The 17,797-nt window shown below is 37.2% G+C and overlaps 1 protein-coding gene across 1 annotated transcript in view; it reads right to left on the reverse strand.

Annotated features, from left to right (window-relative positions):
- Positions 1-1,360: 1,360 nt before the first annotated feature.
- The window catches only part of TAFA2 (TAFA chemokine like family member 2), a gene marked incomplete at both ends in the record, with an annotated part of 105,272 nt that continues 88,835 nt past the window's right edge, over positions 1,361-17,797 (reverse strand). The window contains 2 exons of the mRNA XM_082666563.1: positions 1,361-1,530; positions 2,734-2,886. Of these exons, the coding sequence (XP_082522689.1) occupies positions 1,361-1,530; positions 2,734-2,886 (323 nt within the window). The remainder of the gene's footprint in view (positions 1,531-2,733; positions 2,887-17,797) is intronic.

Here is a 17,797-nt window from a genome sequence, read left to right on the forward strand (position 1 = left end):
TTGTTCAGTATATGGCATATGTTTTAAGTATCTAATAAGTGTTAGCTTCCTCATACCCACTGATGTAATAGAAACATAGAATTTAGATGTAGAGAACTCACTATTTAAAAAAAAAAAATTGTTTCAGAATCTTAAATCTCCAGGCATTTACATGAGTGTTATTTTAGACTAAGGATTAATAGTGTTAGGAAAAAAAATTTCATGCTATAAATAGCTTATAAGGAAATTTTACATTGCCAGAATGGTTTTAACAAATCAATATGGATTATATCATGTGCTAACTGAATAATACAATTATTCTAATTAACTGGTCAGGCACTCCACAGATTCTGGAAGAGTGTCAGCCTTTAACTGATGAGTCTAGAGTCATGAAATCATTTGACAAAATATAAAGTTATTATTTATTAGAAACTTGGTTACTTCTCTGTATGTCTGAATAGCCAATGCACTAAAGATATTACTCAACATTATATATCTGATGGGATTTTAAAATAATCCTCTTGAATATGTCCACACAAGGTTTAAAAAAAAAAACTGCTATTGTTAATCAATACCGTAAATTACAGTCTCTAGTGTTATGTTACATTTTATTAAATAAAATATCCCCTTTTTATAAAACATTATCTGTTCTAGCCCCCAGTTATCCAGTTCTAAACAGTAGTCAGCTTTCCCCTTAGGGCAAAAAGCAAAATAAGACAAAACTTTCATTTGCTGATTCCACAAAGAATTTAAATTCTGCCAGTCCAGAATATCCATGGAGGTAATTAGAAAATGAAAGAATAAAGCTATTTTTCGCTTCTCTCCTACCCCCCAGAAATCAGTCATTGCAAGCTGAAATACCTCACTGTCTGAAGAGCATTCCTTTTATATTGACCCTGAGATTTGAAAACGCCTCTTGATAACTCATTACAATGATTACAAACTTAACCATTAGAAAACTATTTATTGATCCAGAAATCAGGGAGGTCAAAATAATTACTCTCATAAAAATGAAAGAATATTAACTGGGAAATGTTTGTTGAGTCATATATAAATTCTCTTTTTTTCAGAATTTATTCAGATCACTATCCATCAGAAGAATGAGGGATTGGGGTCACCTTCCCAGCATTTAACACGCATCCTTGGGGCGGGGGCATTCACGTTTTTGTCAGTATCTCATGAAGGAACAAAGAGTATTTAATTATTAGGTAATATGACAGTTGATGGCGATCTACAGAAGATGTTATTCTGGATGAAATAAAAATGTGTTATGAAAAAATGAAGCAGGGAGAAAATGGGAGAAAAATGTACTATGGAAAACTATTACCTCTCATCCTACAACCACCACTTAAAGATGTCACTGCACGTGCTCCGTGCTCTATTAATTGAGAGACTTTTTGCTTTCACAGGCTGGCTGTCCACTTACCCTAGTTGTTTTCACTTTATTCCCGGAGGAACAGCTCCATCCTTTCCGATCTGGAAGAACTTTACATTCTTCTCCCTCAAGACATGGTTGCATATGGCACCACCATTTCTGTTCCACTATTGAAGCTACAGGAGATAGAAAAATCAATTTAATATTTTCTGTTTGGGCTTGTTAATTCTTTGGGTGCACATTTAAAGAAGAACAACAGCCACATATTTTTCCCACCACTGGGATGATTAGATTTTGAAGGATGCTTTTTTTTTTTTTTTTTTTTTTTTGTCCAAAGGGAATAAATCTTTCTAGATTTTTTGACTAAAAATATTTTTTTAATTTTTATTTTACTGTGGTAAGAATACTTAAAATTTTAAGATGGTAGATCTCATGTTAAGTGTATAATACAGTATTGTTAATGATAGGCACATTTTTAAAGGATATTTCATGCAACAATAACATATTCATGGACAATAACATATTGGAAAGAATTTGGACAATAACATATTGTCCATGAATATGTTATGGACATATATGAATTGGACAATAACATATTGGAAAGAAACTATGTGGATACATGCATGTGCTGATTTACATAAACATATAAGAAAGTGAGTCCATGACCAGAGTCAATATTTTAGAATCAGTGTAGTATTTCCCACAAGTAGGCTAAAATCAGGAAGGCATTCAAATGAACACAATCTTTTTTTTACTGTGGGCAGTAACTATCATCACAAGGAGTGCACCATGAAAATATGAGCACTTAACACATTATTATTTATGATAACATCAATTATATAGACCCACATAAATGTTTATATCCTTTGTAATTAGGTGAATCCTCCAAGAAAGAAATTAATATTTTGATAAATCTCTATAAAAATATTTCATGTGAATTCTATCCACAGCTAAACGTTCACTCATCTGTGCAGTGTTTATTTTTTCATTGTTAAGAACCAGCCATGTGTTTAGGTACCCACACTATTTAATCACCTATTTCATTTTTCCTTTGCCAAATAATTTATACACACACACACACACACACACACACACTCGCCCTCCACTGGCAAATCAATATTTCATGGCATCAAAGTAAGAGGCACATGTACTTATTGGAACCTCATTATAATGCCTTTTGCTACAAAACCGCATAAGATCTTAGACCATCTTCCAATAGATTTTAGATTTCAAAACGCTCTTCAAGTGACCTTGTACCAACCACGTGGTTGATGGTGCGGTCCCCCAGGATTAACCCCAGTCATCAGCATCACAGTGGGATTCCAGTTCTAAGCAGTCCTCGTCTACCCTATCCCAAAGAGCAATGGAAGAAGCCTCACCATCCACACAAGAGGGAGCAGCTCGTGTGGTACCTGCCACCTGCCCAGGGAAGCAGGAGCACTTGACTGTTTGTGACCGTTCTTCTATCTTGTTCTTATTACAACATCTGTGGAGTGCCACCACCTCGCAAGTGCCCGTTTTAACATGGTGAGCTGCACAAACAAAAACAAAAGTTGAGATAACATTGAGAAAGCTTGGATACTCCCTACTCTTTTTAATTAGAAGCACATTAAATATAGCTCTATAAAGGATCCACCATGCATGAAACTAGAAATACAATGATGCTGACTCCATAATGCAGATTTGATCTCTTTGTTAAATGTGGTAGGACCATTTCTGTCAGTATGCTTGGTGAAGCAGGAACAATTAGTGACTAGATTAGAATGAGCTGTTAGAGCAGTCTGAAATATAGACGCAATGTGTGGTATCATCAAAAACATATTTATTTGCATATGACTTTTTTTACACCTTTTTGTTCAACGTGTTGATCAAAGTAAGGGAACCCCCGGACAAGGTGCCCTGTACTAGGGCTGAGACAAACCTTATTCTCAAAGTAGGTGAGTTGATAAAGGTTATATTCTTCATCTAGGGGTGAGTGTAAGGGCCAGGAAGGGAAATTCTTTTCAGAAATCAGGGAGGCAGAGGGTGGGAACCCACTTCCTCAGGATTCTTCTGCTCAATTTCCCTGGAAATGAACTAATTGGGTGATTTTTGAAATTGCTGCCATTTTCCTGAACGTTCCATCCAGTCTCAGGGATGGCTGCGGCATGAAGCCAACAGTATTTCCTGCACCTCCTGGGGGGGCTGGCCCCACCCCTCAGCCAGGGCAAGGGCTCCAGGAGCTCCCTTGCCCCCCCACCTTGCACCCTGGTTCTAAGTTTACAAAGTGTTTTCCTCGTTCCTTTAAGTCCTCTTCCCTGCCTCTGACATTCCCTCCCTCCCTCCCACCTGCAGGGCTGAGATCAGAGGGTGGTGATGGTAAAGGGACCCGACAATGACATGACCCTCCTGCCTCAGGTCAGGGGAGAGAGCTCGGTGGCCTCCCCTCGCCCTCATGTTTACATTTGCAGTCTGAAGCACTTTAAGTTACGTGGAGTTTTTTGGTTTGGGGTTTTTTTTTTTTTTTTTTTTTTTTTTTGGTTTGTCTGCTCCTGTAACTTATTCTCCAACTACTGCTTCCAACTGAAATAAGACTATTAAATGCCTGTTCAGGAGGGAAAAAAACAAAAAAAATCATTCCTTTCCATTTTGCCTGAGGGAACAGCTGCCACTGAATGACAACCACCACAGCCAGAACGTGGATGGATTTATATCTAGCCTGGAAGAACCCATCACCCATTTTCTTAACCTCACAGTGAGGCTACTGAACTGTTTGGGTGATTGAAATTTTTGGACCTCACTTATCACATTAGGATAGGGTTCGAGTTTGCCTTCATTGTGTTTTCTACCCAGCATCTCTTCTTCAAAGTATTAACCCTCCTGTGAAATGATCAAGCAAAATTTCCATCTGCTAAAGATAAAACCAGCTTAAAATCAAACATCTGTTGAAATGTTATGCTTTCAACAACATAAGAACGTGACTGATATAAAAACAGATTTAAATAGAAAAGTAGGACACAGGAAGTTGTTTAATGTTATAAAGTATACTGAGATCATTTTGTAAATGAGATGAGTACATCATGCATTCATATCAATCTTCCCCTCAGAGATGAGGAACCACCAGGCAGTAACTCAGGTTAGATTGCTTGGATTTTTCTTCTAAGAGAGACCAAACCGCATGGATTGTCCACGTCATTCCCCATGTGAAACCGAGAAACTCAGGTGTAACATACAACTTTGACACATAATCCTCAAAAGAAGCAGATACCATTTCCAATGTCACAAAGATTTTTCTGTCATGGTAGATACAAATGGGGATTTCTCCATGTGATTCAAACACAAGGCTATCAAACAAAAGCTAAAAACTTGAAAGCCGGATTTCTGTTCCTTGTGCTCTAGAAAATATTTTCTTAGCTAAGGATGATTCAGTTTGTTTTAATTTATTGAATGCTTTATGTAATATTATACGAGTCAAAATACTGCTTTCTACACTGAACCTCACTTAGTCACATTTTGAGTCAATACCACATATCAGGCATGGTTCTGAGTAATGGGGATGCAACAATGTGTAAGATGGACATAGACCTGCCCCTAAAGAGCTCATATTCCTGTAGAGAAAACAAATAATAATTAGGTATTAACGATTAAGTAAGACAATATTAGATTTTCTAGCTCCTTGAAAGAAATGCAGTAGGGTAATGTGATTGAGAGTAATCAAACATGGAGGGAAGGCAGATTTTTGTGAGTCTCAGGGGAAACCTCTCTGAGGAGGTAACCTGAATAATGGCCTGAATGATGAGAAGAAAGCCTCCATGATGAAGAGCTAAGAAAGGAGGAACTTTCCAAAGAGAAGGAGCAGAAAATGACAAGGTTCTGAAATGGGGAAACGTGTGGTGTGTTCCCAGGACAGCAAGATGGCCAGTGTGGATGTACTGTGGCTGAACAGCTGAGAGGCTGAGGACAATATGTCAGAAACGTAGGAAGATGGTGTAGGGGCGGGTGCCACGGCAAAGAGATTGGATTTTACTTTCGTTGCAAGGGAAAGCCTTTGGGTGGAAATGCTGTCATCTCATTAATGCTTCAGAAGTTTGCTCAAGCTGCTCTTTAGAGAATGGACTGAAGAAAGCAAGAGTGAAAACAGGGAGACCAGTCGTGAAGGGGTTGCAGGAGTTCAGGAGGTGAAGGATGGGACACAGACTAGACTAAGGGTTGGGAAGAAGTACCAGATGTGGCATATTTCAGAGTAGAGTTGGTTTGACTTGCTAATGGATTGAGTATGAGCTGTGAGGGGAAGAGGAATTAAGGATTACTCCTAAGCTTGTCCTGAGGAATTAGAATTTGGTGGTTCTGGAAGATAGAGGAGGCCTGGGAAAGGGGAGTTTGGCAAAAGTTGGGTTGGGTCGAAATTACTGTAGTTCTGTTTTGTCTGTGTTAAGTCTGAGATTCTTATAAGACACAGGAGTAGAGATGTAAATCAGGCAGCAACATTTATAAAATGGAGCTTAGGGAAGAGATCTAGACTGCAGATACACACTTAAGAGATCTACGTTGATAGGTGATATTTAAAGCCATAGACTGGACTAAATTACCATGGAAAGGCTACCGCTACCGATAGAGAAGTAGGGAAGGAATAGTCCAGAACCTAAATCTGGAAGAAGGGAGACAGTAGAAAAAACTGATACAGAGCAGAACATGAGGTAAGAGAAAAAGAACATGAGATAAAGGCATGGAAAACCAAAGAATAAAATGTTTCAAGAAAGAGGGATTGGTCAGTTATGTCAAACGTTGCTGAAAGGTTTAATAAATGAAGTGAAATAACTGTCTCCTAAAAAAATAATATGATGCAGCAGTTAAAACAGAGCCTCCAAAAACACAGTAGCTAGGTTCAAATCTAAGCTTCTTCAAACAGCATTGTAACCTTGGACACATCATCAAATATCTCTGATTAGTATTTTTTCATATCTAAAAGAGGGATATTAATAGCACCGTCTTCATATGGTTGATTTGGGGATTAAATGAGTTAATATGTATAAAGTATTTAGAACACTCCCGGCCTCATAGCAGGTACTCTGTGTTAGCTATTATTAGCACTTGATCTAGATAAAAATCATTTTAATGGCATGATGAAGATAAAAGCATGATTATAGTAAGTTTATTAGAGAATGAGATGCAAAACTGCAGATAATCATAAAAATTTCTTTCAAGGAGTTTTTCTGTGAAGGGAAGAAGGAGATGAAGTAATAGTTGGAATGAAGCAAAGGTTCAAGGAAATTTTTTCAATGGATGCCATAAAAGCATGCTTGCTTGCTGGAGAAATCTGAGAAAAAGAAAATGACAATATAGGAGAGAAAGTGGCTAATTAAAAAAAGAATGTCCTTAAAGGGAAATAAGGAATTGAGATTGAGGGCACCTAGGGGGTTGGCATTAGATTCATGTGGGGACATTTAATCCTAAGAATGAAGGTGAGATATGTGAATACAGAGTCAGGTAGGTGTGAGCGGATTAGTTGGTGAGAAGATGAAGTTTCATATCTGATTTTATCTCATTTTGCTATGAAATATGAGAGATGTTTGAGAAGAAAAAAAGAATATGAAATATATATTTCAAAGAGGAAGAATAAATTTACTGGGAAAGAGTAGTAGGACTGCCCGGCAGGGAGTTGGCCGATACACCCAGTAAACTGTAGAGGACACAGTGGAATGAATGAAGGGGTGGGATTACAGAACAAAATGGAAATAAACGTCTGTGTGATGATAGATAATTTGGGATGCTTGGAGCTCTGATAGCAATTTAGGGAAACAGAGATGTAAGTCATGATGAGATGTGTCCTGCAAGTCTTTGAATGGAAGCCAGTTTAGAGAACAAGAGATTATTAGGGTTTCTTCAGAGAGTGATGCTAGCAGGCAGAGGACCGAGCTGAGACAGCTTCAGGAAGAGCTGGATAGTGGCTGGGCTCTCTTTTCCACAGAACTGCAGCGGCCAGGAGCACACAGTGAGGTTCCACTAGTCTCTATCCTGAGAAAAGAGGCAGGCACCATTTCAGCATCATCCACCAGGGCCATTTTATCATCTTTGTTACAAGGAAATTTTTATCATATGTTGGAAAAGAATTGACAGGTGAAAAATTTGCACCTGGTTTTCCCTTCCCAATGCCAATGTCAAAATTCATTTCTACTTTTCCTGACAAGGAAAACTGTACTTCTCCACCCCATTAATTAAATCTAGATGTGGTGATGCGACTTGCTTTGGCCAATGAAATTAAAGCTAAACTTATGAGCAAAAGCAAAGGATATCAGTCTGTGTGGACATTTTAATAGCTAGTGTCATTCACCAGATTTCTCCCACAAGCAAGAGCAACTAATTACATTCTTGATAGTAGAGACTATATCAGCCTGAGTCCCCAAGAGACATGAAACAGAGTCCCTGCCAACCATATGGACATATGAGTGAGAAACCTTAAAGTGTTATAAGCCTCTAAAATTTGGTGGTTTTTTGCTACTGTCACAAAACTTAGCCTACCCTGACTACACAGTAGTACTTTCCATTGCTTCCTAGGTTGTGCAGTAGGATATATATTGTCAAATGTGTTCGTTGAAGGATAAGTCAGTGAAACATGATATCTCAAAAACCTGGATCATTCTAGCTTATTGAGTCAATGCAGAACGAACAGAAACAAGAAAATGTTGTTCAGATATTTATATAATTCAAAGGGTTGTAAAGAGTCATTTTACAATTGGATAATTATGTTGGCTAAGTTCAGTATGTCAGAGCTCTGGTGAAGAAAGTGTGCTTATTTCTTCTTTGAGAAGAAAGGAGGGAAAATGATGCCCATATGGTGTAATGAAGAGAAGGATAAGGTAGGAGCTGCACTGGGAAGAAGAGAGGCATGTCCTCCCCCTTCAGAGAATATGGGACTAAATGTTAAGGAATTAATAACAAAGGTGACGCAGAAGAGCAAGCCTCACAGACCCAAGGCCTTTCTGCCCTGACCTTTCTCTTCATTGTCTGTGAATAAAATGCACAGACACACAGGATGAGTTTCCTTGTGAGAAATAGGATTTTGTGAAAAATCTCTATCAGATTTTGTCCTTCTTATTAAAATTGAGGTTGTAAAGCTTTCTGTGGGGGGATGAGAAGGGGATGATTAACCTTGTTAAAATAGAATAGATGATAGGTAGGCAGGTAGGTGGATGTGGGTGGATGGATGGATGGAAGGATGGATAATCCTGCACTCAAAGAGTCTTAAGGCATGGGTAGGGAGAATATTGACTGTTCAATATTTTTATATATGCCAGTATATATGGTAAGTAAAATGAGATATCTCAAAATAGGGAAGTGAATCTTCTAGCAAAATTTAGTTCACCTAAGCATGGCATACATACACACACACATAGTTTTCTTATTTGTCTGCTATATATCTTAACTTCTCATGTCAAATTCTTGTAGACAAAGGCTAAGTTTTCATGTAAACTGCTAGTATGTGGCATGTGTTTAATAAATGGTAAACAAGCAATTTAAGAAGGTAAAACTAATTCCTGTGGTTTTCCTTTAAAAGGTTAATGAGACTGTAAAAAATTCAAGCAGTTACTAGAATTCTCTACACGGAGTCAGACAGAGCTCATGATAAACTAATCTAATCAAATATTAGGGCTTTCCAAATGAACAAAATAGACTTCACAGACAATCAGCGTCATACTAAAATGATGCAAGACCCCCTGGAGAAGATTTAAATGAAAAAAGAACGAACAATTTTCTTCATGTGACAATCCCCAAGTCACAAAAGATAAAACAAAAAGCCCCACACCTTTCCGCTAGTTTCTCCTCCCTGAATGTGATGCATTAATACAAAATGTTGCCTCCTACATTTTTGTGAAATGACACTAGAGAACACATAGGTTTTAATTCTTATGAAAACAGGATTACTAAGTCTTGCCCAGCTCTAATTGTTGCCTTTCAAGGTTATTACCTTCATATATCATTTCAACAATAGGATACTGCCCTACTGGTTCCCCAGAAACATGGCCTTAAGAGACTGCCTCTTAAATCATATCTTAAGATTCCTAAATGTTTTTGCAAAGCTATTATGACTGGAATACTCTGGAATGAAGTCTTATAAGGCATTTTAGCAAAATCTTTGTTTCTAACTATTTTTTACCTTCTCCATAAGAAAAAAAAATCTGAATAGCATTTGGTTTATATGTGTGCATAAATTTTTAAAAATTATATATATACATACACATACCTATATAGACACATTTAATTATATATAATTATATACACATATATGTTTATATATATGTTAATATGGTCACATTTTAGCCATTACCTGTGAACCAACTGTATACATAAATATGAAAAATGGGTTCACAGAATAGTATTTATGCAAATCATTTACCTTGAGTAGTGCTTGCTGGCCTTTGGTCAATAAGAGCACAAAGCTATGCATATCACATTCTAAATGTAAGAATAATCCATTCACTCTGGAAACAATTTAAGGAATAGTGGTATTTGCTAAGTAACAGCCATAGAATATTCACTGTATGCTATGCATTATTCCATTTTATCATCACAACAACCATTAAAGAGGAAACTATAATTATCCCCAATTTACAGATGAAGAAACTGAGCCAGAGAAATGGTAAGAAACTTGCCCAAAGTAAAACAGTAATAGAGAAAACCAGAGGTGAGAATTCAAACAGTTTGCTTTCAGAAACCATGATCTTCAACACTATCATATGACGCCTTTTCTACAGAGCTCCACGCACATGCAGTAGACTATAGTTCCAGGTGATGTGAAGGAAAGCAAGAAGTGTGTCACTGTTCCTACATGTGATGCTTGGTAGCCTAGAAAGGACATGGGCTCTGGAACTGAAATATCTCAGTGCAAGTCTACCCTAACCTATACTATACTTGAGTAAATGCTTAAGCCCATTCACCTGTCAAAGAACTGGTTTGTTCATCTCTAAGATAGCTCCATCGAGTCCTTATAAAGACCAAATGAGATAATGTATGTGAAACTGCTTTTAAATTGTATAGCATTACTTAAATGTTATTTTAATTTTAACTATTAATGTAATTAATGAATACCAAAATGATATAACATATAAATTTAAAAGATATAGTTGTTAGAGAAAGATCTATATTCTATAAAAGTTCTAATTTAATATTTAAAAAAATCTATGTGTATATATATATATGTATACACACATAATTGTGTTGACATGAGACGCATGTAAAAAAAATTAATCTGACACAAGCTACAGAAGAGAGTAAATTCAGCGTCAAGTTGTGAATTTGTTCCTACTTGGTTTCCTCTCCATTAGATTTCAGTTCTTATTTGTATTCTGATTTGTCTCATTGACTCTGAAATTTTGTTTGTCTCCATACACTCCTATTTAACAGTTTTACCCAGCTTGACTAGCTCCCCAGAGTATGCATTACACCTTCTAAGCAGAAATCAAGCATCACCTACGTGCACCAATAGGCATCTGAAGTGCAAGCTAGTTAGTGGATTCAGGTTGCTGTAAATCACTTTGAATGGAAAAAATGTGCTGAAACAAAAACTTGCTGAGACAGCCAATTTCTCACTTTAATTCATTAGACTGAAAAAATAGGGCACATTTTTAGACTTTCATGATGAAGCAATCTAATTAAAAGAAATGGCCATTTAAAAAGTTCAATGAAATTTCAAAAGTTCACATAATTTATGAAGTCAGGATGATTGGGGAGGAAATAACCAAATGTCAATGACATTTTTACAGAGCTTGTTTTCTCAAACTGCTCTAGTTTCATATGGAAAAAATAAAATTATTGGGGAAAAACAGATTGCCACAAAGGATAATAATCCTAATAACAGTACGGTCTCCGTTAACAGAAGCAAACTCTCAACCAGAGGATGTACCACAGTCTATTTTAAGAGAAAGAGGCAGAACAGAAGAAGATTCATTCTTGGGGGAGTTTTAGATTCACTGCCCCTCAGCTCAATCATGAACATCTTCTATATCCACATTTTAAATGAGAAGTGATGCTGAGGAAGGCAAACCTCAAAGAATATTGGTCTCTTTATAAACTGTCCAACAACTTCTGCTGGTAAGGTCTGCTGTGAAAAAGAGGAACTGGACCAATCAAATCCATTTCTCTAGAAATTTGAACTAAAAGTCACAGAATTGTCCCATGGAAATGGGCACTTGAGTCCAAAGGTCATTTGGCATCAGGAGTCAGGTAATCTGTGGAGAGCTTTGTGAGAGCCTCACTGTGTTGAGACATGGGGACACATAGGAGTGGGAAAAAAGCACAGGTGCAAAGGTAAGAGATAAAGAAGTAGGTAGTTCCACCACCTGCCTTGGTGTCTGCCTCTCCTGAGGTCTTCCTGAACTTTTTCCTCAATTCCTGAAATATTTTATAGAATAGGTTTCAGTGAGCCCCTTTTTTCCTGACGTAATTTGATGATGTCTCTGTTCTTTGAACCAAAAATAATATACTGACTAGGATATTTCCTTTTTTTAGATAAAGTTAAAATTAACAAAAGCTAATTATCAATCAGAACTATTGTACAGCACAGGGAACTATATTCAATATCCTGGAATAAACCATAATGGAAAAGAATATGAAAAAGAACATATATATATATGTGTGTGTGTGTGTGTGTGTGTGTGTGTACGTGTATATATATATACACGTACACACACACACACACACACATCTGAGTCACTTTGCTGTATGCCAGAAACTAACACAACACTGTAAATCAACTAGACTTCAATTTAAAAAAAAAGAAGTATTTTCTACTCCCACTTTTAAGAGCAAAAGACAAGTTTCCACCTTCAAAGTAGGATCCAGGAAATTCACCATTCAACAGTCTCACTTCCCATATTTACCTCATAGTGAAAGTTGACATTTCAAAAGATAACCAACTCCAATTACTACGAGGGGAAAATGACCCATAATATTCTTTTAAATGTTTCTAAAGGCAAACGTTTAAAAGTAGATTTCCTGCTTAATCCCAAATTGTACCCCCAAAATGTGAAGAATCAGAACATCCCCAATTCCTAAACACTATGAGAGTCACACTGTTCTTTTATGACTAATAATATTCCTGTAATTGCTCCTAGGAAGGAGAGCAGGCAGCCCAAGAGCTTCTTCAGGGAAATGATAGAGTGAGCAGCGAGAGCAGTGAAAAGAAAGACGGGATGTTGTCCCTGAAGAGTGAAATGTTGAGTAAGTCCCTGAGTCTCTATCCTCATCTGCAAAATGAGGAAATCAGACTAGTTTGAGAGATAATTTAAAGGTTCCTTCCATTTCTAAAGTGTTATGCGTTTATGAAATGATTAAGTTTCATTACAATGGGTACAATATGTGAGATCTATCAGAAAATGAAAGTCGAAGTAAAATGTATTTTTTTAATTGCTTCAAACTGACAAATTAACCTCACTAAGTCACTGAACTTAATGAGAAACTGAGAAGAGAGTTTATGAAATTTATATTTTGGATTTATTTCTTACCTGTATGAAGCCACAAATCTTAACTACACAGTATAATATTCACTGTAAAGTCAACCTGTATCCTCACGTTGCTTTATGTACAAAATAGTTTGATTACTGTTGATTCCATGAGAGCAATCAACTCCAAAAGGTAATATGTAACACGGTGGTTTGGGTGAGGAGACTGAAGTCAGATGGTCCAGGTTCAAGTCCCACCTTTAAAAGAGAGTATCTACCTATTCACCAAGCCTCCTTTTTCTTTCCTCCTGGGCACACAACTAGACTACATTTTCCAGTCTCCCTTGCACGTAACACATGGAAGAGGGGCAGAAATGAGTTATACTTCTTCAAGACCAGGCCTACAAAAAACCTCCCACTCTATCAGCCACTCTCTCTCTTCCCCTTTCGGATAGATGTCAGTGCCAAAGGTGATCTTGAAGAGTCACCATCAGCCTGGGCCCCTGAATGACTGTGTAGAGGAGAGATCTACCTCCTGATACTAACTGGATTCACATGCACAAGGAATAAACTTAGGCTATGTTAAACCAATAAGATTGAGTGTTATGCCTGCTACAATAGCCAGTATTAATTAATATGCAATAATATTCCTAGTAATGGACCTAGGAAGGAGTTGGGTACAATCCAAGTGCTTCATGAGAAAAATTACACAGAGAATAAAAAGAGCGGTGCTATAGTCTGAATGTTTGTGTCCTCCCAGAATTCATATGTTGAAAACCTAATACCCAAGGTGATAGTATTAAGAGGTAGGAACTTTGGGAACTTTGGAAGGTGATTAGATTTGGTGCTTTTATAAAAGAGAGCCCTGAGAGCGAATTTACCCTTTCTGCAATGTGAGGATACAACATGAAGTCTGAAACCCGGAAGGGGGCCCTCACTCTACCGTGCTGGCACCCTGATCTCAGACTTCCACCCTCCGGGACTGTGAGAAATAAATTTCTGTTGTTTTTAGGCCACCCACTCTTTGGTATTTTGTTATAGCAGCCCACGTGGACTAAGACATGCAGAAGATAAAAGATGTGATTTGAAAACATTAAGCCTCAGCTCGTCATCTGTAAAATGGGAATTGCGTTATCATCTACCATAAAGGGTTACAATGAGGATCAACTGAGTCAACATTCATAACGATATATGATAAAGGGTAAATGTTAGTTATAATTATTATGGAGGCCTTAAATCCCTGAATCGATTTATATACAATGTGAATATCTAAAAGAGAATCAATTGATTTTTAGGGACTTCAAGTCTAATAAAGTCCTACTTGGCCATTTGACAAAAAAGAAATTGATGGTTAGAAAACATAATCCTAATTCAAGATCATAGATTAGTACTCAGCTCTCTTAATTTTAGTTCGATGTCACTTCCATTACCAACTCCCCACATCTCTTTGCTCACCAAATTCCTCTCCTTTTGCCTCTTTTACACCTTAATTCCTCTCCCTCCTCTACGACCTCACTTCTACTGTCCTAGCCTAGGCATCCTTAGCATCTTTTCCTTGAAGAATCACGAGGGTCCCTATTTGCTAGATCGTTCCCTTACACACATAAACACACACATTCTACCATAGTAGGTCTTTCTAAAATAAAGCCTAGGGTACAAAAGTATCCTTGGCTCGTTGTTTTTCATAGGATAAATTCAAAACTCTTGGGCATAGCACACATATCCTTACATCAGGCCAACTCTGATTTCTCCAGCCTCACTTTCCTGGGCACTCCTGCTGCAACCTATGCGGAAGTTATATAAACTATTTTTATAATTTTATTATATCATTGCTCAGCACCTTTCACTCTTTCTTGAGTGCTGGCCCCACTTTTTACTCCACGGGAACACCTAACCCATCTTTAAAGTTCAGAACGCTGTAACACCTACTCAATGAAGATTTAATCAACCCTTCAGGTAGACTGGACTGCTCTGTCCTCTAACACTTTCTTACTTATTTTGCCACACTTGTGACAGTTTTCTATATTTACTTTTTATATCTCTCTTTCCCTCTACTAAATTGTGAGGCCCAAACTCATGATTATTCATCTCCGAATCCCCAGCTTGAGGCACAGTTTGAGATCCATAATAGAAAAATCAATATGCTTGATGAATAAATGAATACATAAATGGTTTACTACAAGAGTTCTCAAGAGAGAAAAAACAGTAAATTTAATCATTTTTTCAAGTCTAGGCTTAGATGAACTTATTAGAATTGTAAAAACATTTGACCTTGCTATTTTGTGGATATGTGTTTAATTTGCTCTGTTGGAGAACCAAGTAGAGTTTCAAGAAGAGAGCCCTGGATTGGGAGGTCAGAAGCCCTAAATTCTATTTCCAGAACGACCACAAATTGACTATTTAATTTTGGGTAATTCAGTTAACTATCTCTCTAAATCACAATTTATCATCCATAAAATAAGGAAGTTGGCCATATATGATAGAACATTTAATACCATGTATTAAAGAAAAAAATGTAATGTCAGCTAAAAGCATTTCAACCAGTAGCATTTGTACATAATAGAAGAAACTTCCAACATAATCAGTGAAAACCTGTTCATCAGAGAAGCAGTGGGATATTGTACTCTGACCCTGGAGACCTTGACTTTGGTCCCAAATTGGTCAGGACAACTCTTTGAAAAATCACTTTACTTATTTGGACTTCAGTTTCCTCAACTACAAAATTAGAAGGATCTCTAAGTTTCTTTTCCACTCTGAAAATATATTATAAGCCACATACAAATCTAGATAGATAGAGGCATTAAGTAATTTAATTTTAAAAAATGATTATCTACTGAGAGAAGGATGAACTTCTATTTCCTGTATCTAATTTTGCAGATTCATAATCCCATACCCTTCAATATACTAAGAGGTTTTCTACATCTGAAGTATTTTTTGAAGCCAGCAAGATATCTATAAACAGAAGAAATTGGTATTATTCAAGAATGAACAAAATCTTTGCCTTCCAACCAAATCTTCTCTCACACATGGAAGGTTTGCTTTGTTCCCAGTGATTGACATAAAAAGCAAATTTAGGTTATCTTTCCTCAACACTTCAGTAATTTCAATATGGAACATCCAGGTTCTGAGTGTCACTCTAGATCAAAAGGATATAAATCCTAAGTCGAATTTTTAAGGAAAACTACATAAGCCTTTAAAAAAAGTTTTCAGATGCTAGTAGCTCTTTGAGAAATTATATTCTGTACTCCCTAGTCACTGGGTAAGAATTTTACACCGACATATCAATTTAACTTTTTTGGTTGTTGATAGCTTCTGATAATGTCCTTTTTAAAAAACGTGTTTACAATTCAGTTATGATGGGAAATTCAAATTAGAATAGAGAAGCAGCAAAGTGTAGAAGAAGGATCATTGGTCGGTGAGTCGGAAAAATCGGTGCCCTCATTTGCACTCCACTATTAACTAACCCTGAGATCTCTGCAAACTCATTCACACACGTTAGAAGAGTCATCTAACACTGACGAAGTTCCAGGCATTGCGCTGTCTCCTGAGAATATAAAACTGAAGGGAAAACAGTCCCTGCTTTCAAGGAGCTTAGAAGGCAGAAGAGGGGGAGAGCCATGTAAAATAAAGTGATAAAGAGGCCATGACCCACATAGCCACAGAATGTACTAAGATAATTTAAAAAATGAATTGCAGCCAGGAAGGGGCAGGTGTGAGAAGGGAGATAGGAAACAATTTGTAAAGAAGATGATGTTTAATCTGAATTTTGCAAGATTCTTGGAAGCTTGCCAAGTCAAGTCAGCAATATTGGTCCTGCTTAGTTTCCTGGTCTAGACTAAATGACCTCTAAGCTTCCTCCAGTTTTAAATTTCTATAATTTCACTGACATCTTTAATAACAATATAGAAAGGTATTTATTTCTGTTTTGTTTACACACGTATATATTTAACCACAGTACATATACTATCCAAAACCTTATATTGAAATATTTATAACATAAAACTTTCTAAAACAGTTATCTTGCTTCTTTAAACATTTATATCCTAAGCCTCATTTAACTTTTCAGTTTAATCTTTGCCTTGATTATAGGCATCCAGTCCTCTGGTGTGTTGGAAGTATAGCTTTAAACGGATGCAAAAAAACACATGACACAGTGTGAAATGTAGCAGTAAGTGAATACTAACCAAGTGGCATCCCAGGAATGTTATTTTGTGGAAAAGCTCCCTGGTGTTAATTCATTCTTTTGGTAATTTGCCTTTTTTCTCCTGAAAGCGAAGTGAGCATGTACAGTAACAGGCCCTCATGGGCAGTGTAAAATGGACACCATCCAGCAAAACTAATTAATGAATCAAAGGCTCAAGCAGCCTTAGGCTGGGAGGCAGCAGAGCATCTGGTGGTTTCAAGAGGAAAGCAGACAGATGCTGGCTTTTACACAGCTGTGACTTGCTGTGTAACTTTGAGCAAGTTTCTTACACTCAAGCTGCAGTTTCCTCATCTGCAAAACAAGAATAATAAGCCTACTTCACAATGTTGTTGGGAAGATTAAATTACAAAAGGGAGGTAAAGCTCTTAGCACTGTGTCTACCACATAGACAATGTTCAGTGGTTATTAGCTATTATTATTATCATCACTCTTACAAATCCAGGGCTCCTATTATCCTTGCGAGAACACTCTTCAGGATGAAAGATAGGACGATGGCAGTGGTTTTAAATGAAACTAATTAATGGATATAGTCCTCAGCAAGTTACCCTCTCATCGAAGAGTCAGTAGATAATGTAAATAATCGCATAGCACAGTTGACCCTTGAACAACACGGGTTTGGACTGTGCAGATTCATTTACACACAGTTTTTTTCAGTAGTAAATACCACGGTACTGCACCATCCGTGCTCGGCTGCATTTGCAGAAGCAGAATCCTGGATGCGTGGGAGCCACGTACACGGAGGGTGGACTGTAAGTTTTATGGGGATGGTTGGCTGCTCCAGGGGTGGATGTCCCTCACCACCACACTGTTCAAGGGTCAACT

Source organism: Grampus griseus, assembly GCF_964374135.1.
Source record: "Grampus griseus genome assembly, chromosome: 11".
NCBI classification, from domain to species: Eukaryota; Metazoa; Chordata; class Mammalia; order Artiodactyla; family Delphinidae; genus Grampus; species Grampus griseus.